Genomic DNA, 14,833 nt, shown 5'->3' on the forward strand with positions numbered 1-14,833 from the left:
CTTTTTTTAAATTGTAAAGTTGTTATTTATTGCAGCTGCAGAGATTTACAACACTCCTACATCATTGTTCGCTCGGGCACGTATTTAAAGCAGTCTCGCAGCCTTTCTCTCCATCAATTTCATTCAAATTGCATCCAAAATAGATGATCTTCTTCAATATTGATGTTTGTGTGTGTGTGTCTTAGCCTAACTCTTTCAGGTAATACTTTCAATGCAGTATTAGCCTTTATATTTAGCTAATTCATGATGGGTTATGCCTAATAAGCTTTTAACTTATAGCTTCTCTCTCTTGCGCAATACGCGCACACACCTGTGTTCCGATGTCCTCTCCTAAAAAAAAAAAATACTCCTTATCTCTTCTACTCCCATGCAGGAAAATCTAGAATAGCTTGCTGGACATAATGGTTGAAATATTTCTTATACCAATAGACTATTCGAAGAGGGACCCAAGCTCTTGTTTGATGAATGTTAAATACGGCAGCCAAATGAGCTCGCGGGTGGTTTGAAAGAAGCCTATAGCTGTTCCTTATTCAGACCCATAACCATTCAATCCTCATGAGAAGAAGTGAAAGCCTTCTGCATCACGTTATAGTCCTATATTATTCAAGCATGTCATTAAAATGATGAAGACAAGGACAATGACATTTTACTTCATTTAACTGTTGAAAGCGAGGAAGGACTGAAGTAACACTAGAGAAAGAGGAGTTAAGCTAATAACATTAGGGGAAATATTATGATAAATGTAAACCAAATTCACTAGCCTATTCTTTTAACTTTAGGCTGCATGTGCTGCACCAGAATCGCATGTTCTCTCCTTGTTTTATGAACGAGGCTCGTAATTCCAGTCCGTATAATCCAATAAAGTACAGTAATACAGTTCACTCTTTTTTTCCCCCATAACTTTACCCAAGAGAGCATAGCTACATCTATGTACTTTTTATGTTTTTCTGTTGTGCAGTTGCCTATATAGCGTATGTATTGGATAGGGCTCATTTAAATGTATTTAATCGGGCTCAGGTTGCATCAGCCTTGAATGTTCTAATCAAATCCAAATCCACACAGGCCTACAGTGGCTTGTGAGAATATTCACCCCCTTGGCATTTTTCCTATTTTGTTGCCTTACAACAACCCCCCCCCCCCAAAAAAATATATTTTAATTCTAGGTTGTATCATTTGATTTACACAACATGCCTACCATTTTGAATACGCAAAACAATTTAGGGGTGAAACAAACAAGAAATAAGACAAAAACGGAACTTGAACGTGCATAACTATTCACCCCCTCAAAGTCAATACTTTGTAGAGCCACCATTTGCAGCAATTAAAGCTGCAAGTATCTTGGGGTATGTCTCTATAAGCTTGGCACATCTAGCCACTGGGATTTTTGCCCATTCCTCAAGGCAAAACTGCTCCAGCTCCAAGTTGGATGGGTTCTGCTGGTGTACAGCAAACCTTAAGTCATACCGCAGATTCTCAATTGGATTGAGTTCTGGGCTTTGACTAGGCCATTCCAAGATATTTAAATGTTTCTCCTTAAACCACTCGAGTGTTGCTTTAGCAGTATACTTAGGGTCGTTGTCCTGCTGGAAGGTGAACCTCCTTCTCAGTCTAAAAGTCTGAAACAGGTTTCCCTCAAGGATTTCCCTGTATTTAGCGCCATCCATCATTCTCTCAATTCTGCCCAGTTTCCCAGTCCCTGCCTATGGAAAAACATCTCCACAGCATGATGTTGCCACCACTATGCTTCACTGGGGTGATGAGTGGTTTTGGGTTTGCACCAGACATAGCGTTTTCCTTGGCCTTTCCTTCCATGGCCAAACAGATACATTTTAGTCTAATCTGACCAGAGTACCTTCTTCCATATGTTTAAGGAGTCTCCCACATGCCTTTTGGTAAACACCAAATATGTTTTGCTTTATTTTTTTTTAAATAATGTCTTTTTTCTGGCCACACTTCCGTAAAACCCAGCTCGGTGAAGTGTACAGCTTAAAGTGGTCCTATGGATAGATACTCCAATCTCCGCTGTGGTGCTTTGCAGCTCCTTCAGGGTTATCTTTGGTCTCTTTGATGCCTTTCTGATTAATGCCCTCTTTGCCATGTCCATGAGTTTTGGTGGGCGGCCCTCTCTTGGCAGGTTTGTTGTGGTGCAATATTCGTTCCCTTTTTTAAATAATGGATTTAATGGTGCTCTGTGGAATGTTCAAAGTTTCTGATATTTTTTAAATAATCCAACCCTGAACTTCTCCACAACTTTGTCCCTGACCTGTTTTGAGAGCTCCTTGGTCTTCATAATGCTGCTTGCTTGCACCTTGCTTAGTGGTGTTGCAGACTCTGGGGACTATCAGAACAGGGACTTTTTTTTAAATAAAAAAAATGTATTGCACATTTACATAAGTATTCAGTCCCTTTACTCTGTACTTTGTTGAAGCACCTTTGGCAGCGATTACAGCCATGTCTTCTTTAATATGATGCTACAAGCTTGGCACACCTGTATTTGTGGAGTTTCTCCCACTCTTCTCTGCAGATCCTCTCAAGCTCTGTCAAGTTGGATGGGGAGTGCCACACAGCTATTTTCAGTGCTATCCAGAGATGTTCAATCGGGTTCAAGTCTGGGCTCTAGCTGAGCCACTCTAGGACATTCAGAGATTTGTCCCGAAGCCACTCCTGCGTTGTCTTGGCTGTGTGGTTAGGGTCATTGTCCTGTTGGAAGGTGAATCTTTGCCCCAGTCTGAGGTCCTGAGTGCTCTGGAGCAGGTTTTCATCAAGGATCTCTCTGTACATTGCTATGTTCATCTTTCCCTCAATCCTGACTAGTCTCACAGTAGCTGCCACTGAAAAACTTTCCCACAGCATGATGCTGCCACCACTGTGCTTCGCCGTAGGGATGGTGCCAGGTTTCCTCCAGGCATGTCAATTGGAATTCAGGGCAGAGTTCAATCTTAGTTTCATCAGACCAGAGAATCTCGTTCCTCATAGTCTGAAAGTCCTTCAATTGCCTTTTGGCAAACTCCAAAAGGGTTGTCATGTGTCTTTTACTGAGGAGTGGCTTCTGTCTAGCCACTCTACCATTAAGGCCTGATTGGTGGAGTGCTGTAGAGATGGTTGTCCTTCTGGAAGGTTCTCCCATCTCCACAGAGGAGCTCTGTCAGTGAAACCGTCGGGTTCTTGGTCACCTCCCTGACCAAGGTCGTTCTCCTTTGATTGCTCAATTTGTACGGGCGGCTAGCTCTAGAGGAAGAGTCTTGGTGGTTCCAAACTTCTTCCATTGAAGAATGTTGGAGGCCACTGACCTTCAATGCTGCAGACCGTTTTTGTTACCATTTCCCAGATCTGTGCCTCAACACAATCCTTTCTTGGAGCTCTACTGACAATTCATTAGACCTCATGGCTTGGTATTTGCTTTGACATGCACTGTCAACTGTGGGACCTTTTTTATATAGACAGGTGTGCCTTTCCAAATCATGTCCAGTCAACATAATTAACCACAGGTGGTCTCCAAGGATGATCAAGGGAAACACGATGCACCTGAGCTGAATTTCAAGTCTCATAGCCAAGGGTCTGAATACTTATGTCAACAACATATTTCTGTTTTTTAGTTTGAATAAATTTGCCAAATTCTAAAAACCTGTTTTTCAGTGTTGGCTATTGTGTGTAGTTTGAGGGGGAAAAAACATTTTAATTTTAGAATAAGGCTGTATCGTAACTGTGGAAAAATTCAAGAGGTCCCGACTTTCCAGTTGCGCTGTATATGCTTTTGAATCATACTTCCGGTTTTGGCAGGAAATACCGGGTTACCCGGCAGAAAAGGGATTTTATTCATGGTATGGAACATTTTGTAAAATCCTGGGAAAATATTAAACCCTAGTCTAGACCATTTACATCTTCTCCACTGATCTGCTAGACTACTTTTCAACCTTTTTTCATTTGAACCCCTGCCCACCACATTGACCGTTCCCTGCTGCGGTACACAGACACAATTCTGCTGCTCGATTGCTTGGAAGAGTAACTGGAATATGAGGTCACTGACTGGACTACTAGACCATGTGACCTGGTTGGCGTTGGCGGGAGTCCGGGTGGGGTCATATGCGAAGCGGTTTCTTGGCAGAGCTGGAGATGCCGTGGATTTTAATTATTTGGAAATAGGATTTGGATTTGTCTTGTCAAGGCTGCTTAGCCGAGCAGCCAGTTGGTAGCTTGTTAATAACGTTTTACAGATGCTCGTTGTTTTGCTGATTCCTTGACCCTTGCGTGTACTTCCAGCTCTAGTTTATATCCTGTGCCCAGTAGATGGCAGGGAGAGGTCAGATTAGTCCAGTGTTATGGCCAGAAGAAATCGATAACCTGAATATGGGTTAGTTGTCTCTGTGTGTGTGCCTGTGTTTTCTGCTTGTGAAATGGGGGGGATGTCATCTAGGGAAAGCTCCTTACTCCAGACAGATTTAATGTTGTGATGGTGTGTTTTCTGCTTGTGCAATGGGGGGGGGGGATGTCATCTAGAGAGAGCTCCTTACTCCAGACAGATTTAATGTTGTGATGGTGTGTTTTCACTCTCACACAAGGTGCAATAATCCTCCCTAAATATTGACACTCAAGTCCCACTGAAAGTTCTAGTAGTCTGTCTGTCTGTCTTATTGACCGTGTTTGTCTTGGGCATAACCAGAGGAAAGGACCAGGTTCATAATGACATGGGCCCATCTTTTTGTTCTGAGTGACTTAACCTGGATCCTGTGAAGTCCTGGTAGTGTCCTGGAGGCATTATCCTAATTACGGTCTTTAAAGCAGCGCTGATTGCCTTTGACTCCCTTTGCATCTTGGTTACTTGGCAGGCAGCCTCTAGCTTTACTTTGAAACTACCAGATGCCAAACAACCCTACAGAGACCTGATGCATGGGAGCTTTTCACAAGCCTCCAGTTCATATTTTCCTTTTTTTCCCCCGCCTCTCGTTTTGAAGGAAAACAACGGAGGTGATCCTGAAGAACTTGCCGGGGCAGCAGCGCTGCTCTAACATCCAGGTGGTGGTGGAGGTAGTAGTGTGCTGCAGAGTTGTGGTATGTCTAACACACTCTGGCGACTGATCTTAGTTATGGAGAACCCTGAGCTGAGAGGGGTTAAGTAGTCCTGTCCCAGGTAGGATGGGGGGATTTCAGTAAGCTAATATACAATTTTCCTTTTTTTCTTTAGGCGGTTGTAGATTTGTTTTGTGGAAGCGTATTGGTTTTCTGAGTGTGTGTTTTCTTCACTCTGGTTAGTGGGAAGTTTTCCAACTTCGATTTTTCTGCAGAAGAAAATGTGTCATGACGTATCTTGTTGCATCACTTCTGTCTTCCTGCGTGTATCAGTCTGAATATCTGTGTGTAGAAGAGTTATGTTACATGTTGTCTGTAAAAAAAGGTAATACTATAATGTCATACTGTCCAGGGGGTTCCATGAAGAGGCCATTCCATACTTTGTGACAAAAGCAGACTTGTTTTTCTCAATGACTGAGATATGCCTGCTGAATGGCGTTCTTTTGAATCGTTTCGGAGTACTGTGTAAATAAAGGGTATCAACAGAAACTTAGTGAGCCCTGACTACCTTTTTGTTTTTTTCGCTTGTTTTTGTAACCATCTTTACTTGGCAAGGAAGAGCACACTCAGTTTGGAACTGTGATGCTCTAGATTCCTGTCTCTGCTCAATGTTATGGGAACTAAAGGCAAGAGACTCCTTAAGGCCAAATAGTACCACTGTATAACAACTAGGAAAACCCATTTTTGTTCCTCCCTGCTACATTACAAAGTATATGTATGTATTGTGAGGTGTAAAGCCTATGACCCTGCTACCAGCATGCTTGCAATAATAATAATATCCACAGTCTGCCACCCAATAACGCACATGTGATCCGATCTGCTTCGACCTTGAAATACCCAGAACACCACGGGTTCAGATATCGTCCGACTATCTCGGGGACCTCCCAGACTGGCTAGTTTTCCCCGGACAGGAGTTTCCCCATCAGAGCCTATGTCTACTGTAAACAGCCCAATGGTGTGCGTTCTGTTGGCTTGGCTGGCAGCCTGCGTTAAATGATTCCTGTACAGGGGTTGTGGTGTGTATGCACATCCAGTGCTGTACTGTACTCCATCGCCTCAATAATGCATGGCATTGTTGGCATAATATGCCAGCAGAACAAATCCACCAATCACCAGCTGACTGCCATAATGAATAAGGCATATAAAAAGAGACAGTTCCATGGAGGTCTTATTGAGTTATGCTGGGAGGGTTGGAGCTCTTGGCGGTGTAAATAAGGACACGGTTTAATGACTCTCCCCAGTAGCCAATATCCAGACTGCGATTTTGCGTCGAGGAGATTTGAGATGGACTCACAATCAAATCAAAGTTTTATTGGTTGCGTACACGGATTTACAGATCTTATCGCAGGTGCAGTGAAAGGCTTGTGTGTCTAGCTCCAACAGTGTAGTAATACCGAGCAATAAAAAATAAAAACAATTTGCACACAATCCAAAGAAATAATTAAATAGACCTACCATTACCTCAGACGCTATCAGCATCCGAAATGACACCCTATTCCCTATTTAGTATACTACTTTTGATCAGAGCCCGTGGAGCACTTCAGCATAGGGCACTTTACTATGCATTGCACTATATAGGGAATAGGGTGTAATTTGGGTTCCATACCTCCAATATGCTCCCGTTCTGTCGAGGGACTGGATCGACTGTAGCATTCAGACCAGATGACAGCAGCAGTGGAGGATTGAAGAAGCAGTAAAAGTCCTTGTGACATCCCTGTTTCCCCAATGGCACCCCCTCATTATACCTCAGCCTGTTGTCTTATCTCAGCCTGACATCAATGCGGCAGCCCTGAGAGCCCTCAGCCCGGCTACGGCTCAGGTGCTTAAACAGGCTCCTTCACATAAAAATGGATCAGAAACTGCCTCCCCATGCAGTCCTCTGGCGCTTGGCCTGTCATCGGGCCATAACTACTTTTACACGTTCACTCCTGACGCCCAGGAGCAAGGGAAGAAGAACAAAGTATCTCCTCCGTACGCCTGCTGACGTGCATTTTACTCTGTTCCCGAGGTACGCGGTAGGATTTGTGTGTTTTCTTGGAATTGGGTGAAAGTCACGTTTCCTTTTTGGACTTAAAGATTTCGTGTGTTTTTTTACGAGTCTGTATACAGTCGTCACTGAAGTTGTTTATTGCCTCAGGGCCATACGGAATTGACTCAGTGTCGCTGACTGTCTGTGGATTGCTCCAGCTGGCATGGGTAGGTGTGTATTAGTCTTCTGTTTTTGAGCGGGAGAGAGAGAGGGAATATATCGTGGGATCTGTACAAGCTTGTGTGTATTATTGTCTCTGTCTACTGTGCCTATGGTGTGGGGATGCCATTGGTTGGGTCATGTGTACACAAGCTTAACACATGTATGTATCAGAGGAGTTTATTGGGTGACCAAAGTGTCTGTCTGTCTGCAGGAGGAATGCCAGCTCCTGAGCAGAGCCCAGCGACGGAGGAGGGGCTTCTGCTGACCGTCAGAGAGGGAGCCCAACTCCCCGACCGGAACATGGAGGCCGACAGCACCGCCAACAACATCCTGGCCTCCGTCAAAGAGCAGGTACTGGAAGCTCCATAGCACCCTGTCGTACTGTTTCACTGCCCAAATACCTTCTTTTTTTTTGTCACACCCGTATCATTCCCTGCCAAATAGCAGGTACACAACCCTCTGTGTCGCGGCTCGAGAAGATGGACATGCTGTACTTTATCTCTGCACTCTTACACAACCACACTGTTACTATCTCATTAAGCTACTGAAGGGCTGCCCCCCGATTTACTGTAGAAAATGCCTTCTCAAGAGGTTGTGGTTTTTACATTTGACATTTTTCACCTGACTTTCTTTGCGACGAGAGGCTGTATTTACTTTTTGGGGACACAGCGAAAAATGGCTAAGAATGCTCTGACTTTTTGACAGGTAGTCCTAGCTGACGGTAGGCTGGAAATGGTGACTAAGTTGTGCCCAGCCCGTGCAGTGCGTTCACAATCGAGAGATCCATGTAGTGCGACCCGAGCGATGAGCCATCTGTATAAGGACACGCTCTGACTCACACCCCTCGCTCCGTCTCTCGCTCCGTCCATGGCAGCGCTCCACACTCCCATTGTTTACCCAAGTCAACAGAAAGGCGGGTTCCATTGGAGAGCACCTGTCGATGTCACTTCCTTCCCCTGTTCTGCCGCTCCTCCTTGGCGTTAGTCAGGACAGGCAGGCAGTAAGTCGGGAGAGAGAGTGAGAAAGAGAGGGGTGAGACATGCCTTTTTAAAGTAATTCTTGTTTGGGATTGGGGAGAGTAAGTTGATCCGTCCTGACAGAGTTTTTAAAGGTAGTTGGAGAGACTAGTTGACGAGCGGTGAAGTTGGGAGGAAGCTAGGTTCCTCATGGATGTCACAGTCTTTGCTGGGATGGTAGTTATTTACCTGGTCCATACGCTAGAAATCCCCCCCCCCCCTCCCTCTCTTTTTTTTAAACTTCTCCCGGTACTACTTCACCCCACTCTGCCCAATGCCCAAACAAGGACAGGCTGGTCAAGATTTCTTTGGTTGCGTTCGCTGTTAATTTGTTAATTTCATCTTTCACAGCCACCATTTCACCTCTTTCAGCCACCACTTCAGCTTATCACAGCCACCACTTCAGCTTATCACAGCCACCGCTTCAGTTTATCACAGCCACCGCTTCAGTTTATCACAGCCACCGCTTCAGCTTATCACAGCCACCGCTTCAGCTTATCACAGCCACCGCTTCAGCTTATCACAGCCACCGCTTCAGCTTATCACAGCCACCGCTTCAGCTTATCACAGCCACCGCTTCAGCTTATCACAGCCACCGCTTCAGCTTATCACAGCCACCGCTTCAGCTTATCACAGCCACCGCTTCAGCTTATCACAGCCACCGCTTCAGCTTATCACAGCCTACTCTTTTTACTCCGCTCTTTCACACTCCTCTCACTCAGACTTGAGGGTTTTTCTCTCCTTACAACAAGTTTTTCAAATTAACTTTACACGCTCTCTTTCTCTCTCATATTTATCATTGTGCAAAGAATGTGTTTAGCTGAAGGGGTTCCATCTAGAGTGGAGTGGAACTGGAGACTGGTGGGAAGCCAAAGAATGTTACTCAGCCAGTCAACTTCCCCTTTTGTGTGAATTCAGCAATAATGAGAGAGCCCGAGTCTTTGAATGCCTTCTCTGCCACATTATTGCTAATGTTATCCCTGTGAATATGTAATAAGCACCGGAGTGTGGCATTGTGGGCTTAAGACAATAACACAGTCATTATATGCAATGAAACTCTGCATTCATCTGCGCTCACTCTGTGTTTTTAGTTAGACACAGTGAACCCGGACAGGGGAATGTGGGCCTTTTCCTCAAAGCGAAAGCTTAGGCTACCATTTTTAAGTTAGTAAATGGAAAATGTGTGAGTGCGAAGAGAAAGGTACTCCTACTCGTGATGTGTATGGGGAACGTTGGCTGACTCCGCGTAGCCCTCTACTAGGGGGTGTTGTACATGGCTGAAGGCTAGAATAATCCCCTGCAATAATGAAAAGCAGGAAAAGAGGAGGAAGTTGCTGTCTGCTTTCATCCAGACTCCTCCGGAGCAGCCTAGTTTATGATTTAATCACCGCATCCTGGCCTGGCCTTGGAGACACAGGGTGTAACCAAGTCAACAACCAGAGAGGAATTCTTCAAGTTGTAATGTAGCCTAGTCGTTTACAACTGGGCCTATTCGAAGCTGCTGGGGAAACGACTGTCTGATTTGGATGGAGGGAGGGGGGGGGGGACAAAGGGACATAGGGTAGTCCCCTCTACTAACTAGGTCCTGTTGGGGCCCAGCCTAGCCGCTAGTCTTCCATTAGTCCTGGTCTATGGGTCCTGGTCAAAAGTAGTGCACTACATGGGGAATGAGGTGCCATTTGGGATGCAGACCGTGCCCCAGTAGAGTGTCCCTCACTGAATACTGAGTGGTGTGGTGCCATTCACAGGAGACGAGGAGACAGTTGAGCTGAGCATGCATTCTAATGTCCCCTCTCCCTCCCGTCCCGTAATAATGACTTTGAGAGGAAGGCCGGTCCACTAACGAGCTCTCCATTGATCACGCTGTGCCCCTGCATGCTTCCTGTGGGGTCTCCCAGGGGAGGGTGATAACTAGCCAAGGAGGCCTCCAAAATGTGTCTGCTCGCATTTCATCCTCTGGATCCTAATGTACACACACATCTTAGTCATGCTCGCTCCTCGGCTCCATGCAGGATAGCGGCTGCCTGTTGACGGGGGGCAGAGAGTGGAAGGCACGTTCGGCGGTGCGCCTGACTACGTCGCTAGTGCCTCTCTGACAGCTCACCGGAAACCAGAATGTGAGCCGTATGGCTGGCTGCTTCTCACAGCCCGACGCGTCGGATTATTGACTTGACCCTTGAAATGTCACGAAGTCTCCCGTTTTCCTTCGCAACAAACGAAATAGAGTGGAGTGTGTTCCAGCAGACTTTCTATGTGGAGGTTGTGTGTGGTGAGGTTAGAGGTCAGACGTTAATGGGCTCATCTCTCTGTAGTGGCTACAGGAGCAGTACGGTTATGTCTTGAATTAAAACCCAGCTATCACATCAGTAGTGCACTAGCTACAGTGCATTCAGAAAGAATTCAGACCCCTTCACTTTTTCCACATTTTGTTACGTAACAGCTTCATTCTAAAATTGATTCAATATATATATATATATATATATATATATATATATATATATATATTGTTTTACATATCAATCTACACACAATACCCAATAATGATAAAGCGAAAGCAGTTTTTTGGGAATGTATTAAAAAAAAAAAAAAAAAACGGGTACCTTATTTACTTAAGTATTCAGACCCTTGGCTATGAGATCTTGAATTTGAGCTCAGGTGCATTCTGTTTCCGTTGATTATCCTTGACATGTTTCTACAACTTGATTCGAGTCCACCTGTGGTAAATTTTTATTGATTGGACATGATTTGGAAAGGTGCATACCTGTCAATATAAGGTCCCACAGTTGACAGTGCATGTCAGAGCAAAAACCAAGCCATGAGGTCGAAGGAATTGTCCGTAGAGCTCCAAGACAGGATTCTGTCGAGGCACAGATCTGGGGAAGGGTACCAAAATATGTCTCCAGCATTGTAGGTCCCCAAGAACACAGTGGCCTCCATCATTCTTAAATGGAAGAAGTCTGGAACCACCAAGACTCTTCCTAGAGCTGGCTGCCTGGCCAAATTGAGCAATCGGGGGAGAAGGGCCTTGGTCATGGAGGTGACCAAGAACCCGATGAGCACCCTGACAGAGCTTCAGTTCCTCTGTGGAAATGGGAGAACCTTCCAGAAGGACAACCATCTCTGCAGCACTCTACCAGTCATGCCTTTTATGGTGAAGTTGCCAAACGGAAGCCACTCCTCAGTAAAAGGCACATGACACCCCACTTGGAGTTTGCCAAAGGTTTATGATTTACAATGACGGCCTACCGAAAGGCAAAAGGCCTCCTGCGGGGGCGGGGCACACATCATGACAAGAGAGACAACACTACATAAAGAGAGACCTAAGACGACAACACATGACAACACAGCATGGCAGCAACACCACATGACAACAACATGGTAGTAACGTAACATGGTAGCAGCACAAAACATTATTGGGCACAGACAACAGCATGAAGGCAAGAAGGTAGAGACAACAATACATCACACAAAGCAGCCACAACTGTCAGTAAGAGTGTCCATGATTGAGTCTTTTTGAATGAAGAGGTTTTTTTTTGCAGCTTGTTCCAGTCGCTAGCTGCAGCGAACTGAAAAGAGGAGCGACCCAGGGATGTGTGTGCTTTGGGGAACTTTAACAGAATGTGACTGGCAGAACAGGTATTGCATGTGGAGGATTAGGGCTGCAGTATACATCTCAGATAAAGTGGAGTGAGGCCTAAGAGGGTTTTATAAATAAGCATCAACCAGTGGGTCTTGCGACGGGTGTACAGAGATGACTAGTTTACAGAGGAGTATAGAGTGCAGTGATGCATCTTCTAAAGAGCATTGTAGGCAAATCTGATGGCCGAATGGTAAAGAACATCCTGCCGCTCGAGAGCACCCTTACCTGGCCATCTATAAATTTACATCTCCGTAATCTAGCATGGGTAGGATGGTAATCTGAATCTGGGTTAGTTTGGCAGCTGGGGTGAAAGAGGAGCCATTACAATAGAGGAAACCTAGTCTAGATTTAACTTTAGACTGCAGCATTGATATGTGCTGAGAGAAGGACAGTGTTCCTGTCTAGCCATACTCCCAAGTACCTGTATGAGGTGACTACCTCAAGCTCTAAACCCTCAGAGGTAGTAATCACACATGTGGGGCGAAGGGCATTCTTCTTACCAAACCACATGACCTTTGTTTTGGAGGTGTTCAGAACAAGATTAAGGGAAGAGAAAGCTTGTTTGACACCAACAAAGCTTTGTTGTAGAGCGTTTTTAACTTAAAATCTGGGGAGGGGCCAGCTGAGTATAAGACGGTTTCATCTGCATATAAATGGATGAGAGCGCTTCCTGTTGATGTAAATTAAGAAGACTGTGTGGGGCCTAAGCTCGAGAATGCCAAGTGTCACATCTGAAGAAAACCTGGCTCCATTCCTACGGTGAAGCATGGCGTTGGCAGCATCATACTGTGGGGATGTCTTTCAGCGGCAGGGACTGGGAGACTAGTCAGGATCGAGGGAAAGATGAACGGAGCAATGTACAGGGAGATCCTTGATGAAAACCTGCTCCAGAGTGCTCAGGACCTCAGACTGGGGCGACGGTTCACCTTCCAACAGGACAACGACCCTAAGCACATGGGCAAGACAACGCAGGAGTGGCTTCGGGACAAGTCTCTGAATGTCCTAGAGTGGCCTAGCCAGATCCTGGACTTGTGCTTCAACAAAGTACTGAGTAAAGGGTCTGAATACTTGCGTAATTGTGATATTTCAGTTTTACATTTTTAATACATTTGCAGAAATGTCTAAACGTGTTTTTTTCTTTGTCGTGTGTGTGTGTGGATTGATAAAGATTTTAATCCATTTTGGAATGTAACAATGTGGAAAAAGTCAATTCCCATATCCCGAATGGCACCCCATATTGGGAATGGGGTGCCATTCGGGAAGCAGGCTACCCACTATGGTTCGCTGACAACACCACTTCACACACAGGAAATATTAGCCGGTGTTAATACTCCATCAGTCCAACTACAAATCCCAACTCTGATGCACACCCATTGATCGCTATCGGATCACACGCAACCTTCTGATGGGGTTGTGAATCTGAACTGTGTCCGTGGCTGCTAGCCTGCTAACTGTGGTCAACAGTGGTTACATAACAGCTGGCAGGAGAGCTCTTGTCCATTTCACACAGAGCTTCTTCCCTCAGGTCAACTCGACTGAAACCGCTAATCACACTCTGTGTTTGCGTCCCAAATGGCACCCTATTCCCTTTATAGTATCCTACTTTTGAACAGAGCGTCGTGCACTATAAAGGGAAAATGGTGCCATTTGGGATACAGCCTGTGACTCGGGGGGTTTAGACAATCAGGAGCTGGGCTTAAGCTCTTTGTTTATTAAATAAGGAAACCAAGAACCCCCTTCCCCTTCCCTCCATCCCTCAATCCTTCCCTATGTCCAGGTCCAGTGGCATTACTCTTCGGGGATGTTGGATGTGTTTACTGTGATAAGAGGATAAGAGCTTTCTCCCTTCGGTGATTGTGAGTGGAAGATTTCACTTCTGTCCACCATGGATGTTTCACTCACATGGTGGAAATGGCAGAACTGGTCTGGGTTATTCATTAGCGCACACCATTTTAAAATTACAAAGGAACATTTGTTTCTTATTGGACAAGTTCATATAAATCTTTTCCATGTTTTCAGTCCGTTTCCTTCCATTTGGTGCCTAGTGAATACAACCCTGGTCTCATGTGTTTTCGATGCTGCTCTCTCGGCCTTGCAGTCCTTGGGCAGAGTGCCCCTGGTGAACAGTTGTAATGTGCCCAGGCATGCCTAACGGCACCACTGAGACTGGCAGAATGGGCCTCTCAGCCATGGCACACATGATTTCCCAACTCATCGCCTCTTAGAAAACACAGCCATGGAATGTTCCTACTTTGCTTTGTTAGAGTCCATTACACATGAAGAATCTGTCTGCTCAATTGCTTTCTCTGGCTGACCAGGGCACACTTGTTATGACCCTGCTTATGTCTGGCTCAGCCTCACACACGAACACAGACAGACAGACCGACCAGACAGACACGGCCTTTCCTCAGCAACTGATATGTGTTGTAGTAAAACACTTCTCAGGGGGGTGACCTTGCTGTGTGTGCTCAATTTCATTGCGTCTTAAGCATTGAAAAGCAGGCTGACAAATTGCCCTCTTGAGATCACAAAGCGCTGCTTCCTCCATTCTTTATTCTGGTAAAATGCTCCAAGTGATCTCTGTCAGGACTTTTCTTACTAGGAGCTGGAGAAGTTAAAGAAATATAATAAGTTGGCAATTGACTAAAAGGCAGGATTTGTCTTTCTACATCTGCTGCTGGTGAAAAACAGACGAAAGGTTAAAACTGCACTGCTGGCAGACGCGGTTCCGCCTCTGGAGGTGAACAAAGGCCTCTAATTAGAATCGATTGCTGATTTTCTCCACTAGCTCGCCAGCTCTGGGTCTTATCTCCTCTTTCCTCCCTGCTGCTGTTGCTGCTGTGACACAGGAGAAATCTGGAAGCATCAGCATTCCCGCCTCAATTATAGTCAGAAAAAATGGAAGCACATCTCTTCGCA

At 45.4% G+C, this 14,833-nt stretch overlaps 1 protein-coding gene across 23 annotated transcripts in view; it reads left to right on the plus strand.

Moving 5' to 3' along the window:
- The window catches only part of LOC110520056 (plakophilin-4), a 114,827-nt gene that overhangs the window by 21,948 nt on the left and 78,046 nt on the right, over positions 1–14,833 (plus strand). For 13 of the 23 annotated variants that reach the window (XM_090229653.1, XM_036974325.2, XM_090229657.1 and 10 more), the window contains exon 2: positions 7,470–7,609. In XM_090229653.1, coding sequence (XP_090085779.1) covers positions 7,475–7,609 — 135 coding nt within the window. In that variant the 5' untranslated portion in view covers positions 7,470–7,474. Of the gene's footprint in view, positions 1–7,186; positions 7,264–7,469; positions 7,610–14,833 lie in introns of those variants that run through there. The other 10 variants (XM_090229643.1, XM_090229649.1, XM_090229654.1 and 7 more) reach the window with 3 other exon arrangements.

Source organism: Oncorhynchus mykiss, chromosome 3 (assembly GCF_057628025.1).
Source record: "Oncorhynchus mykiss isolate SJ-2025 chromosome 3, ASM5762802v1, whole genome shotgun sequence".
Lineage (NCBI taxonomy): Eukaryota > Metazoa > Chordata > Actinopteri > Salmoniformes > Salmonidae > Oncorhynchus > Oncorhynchus mykiss.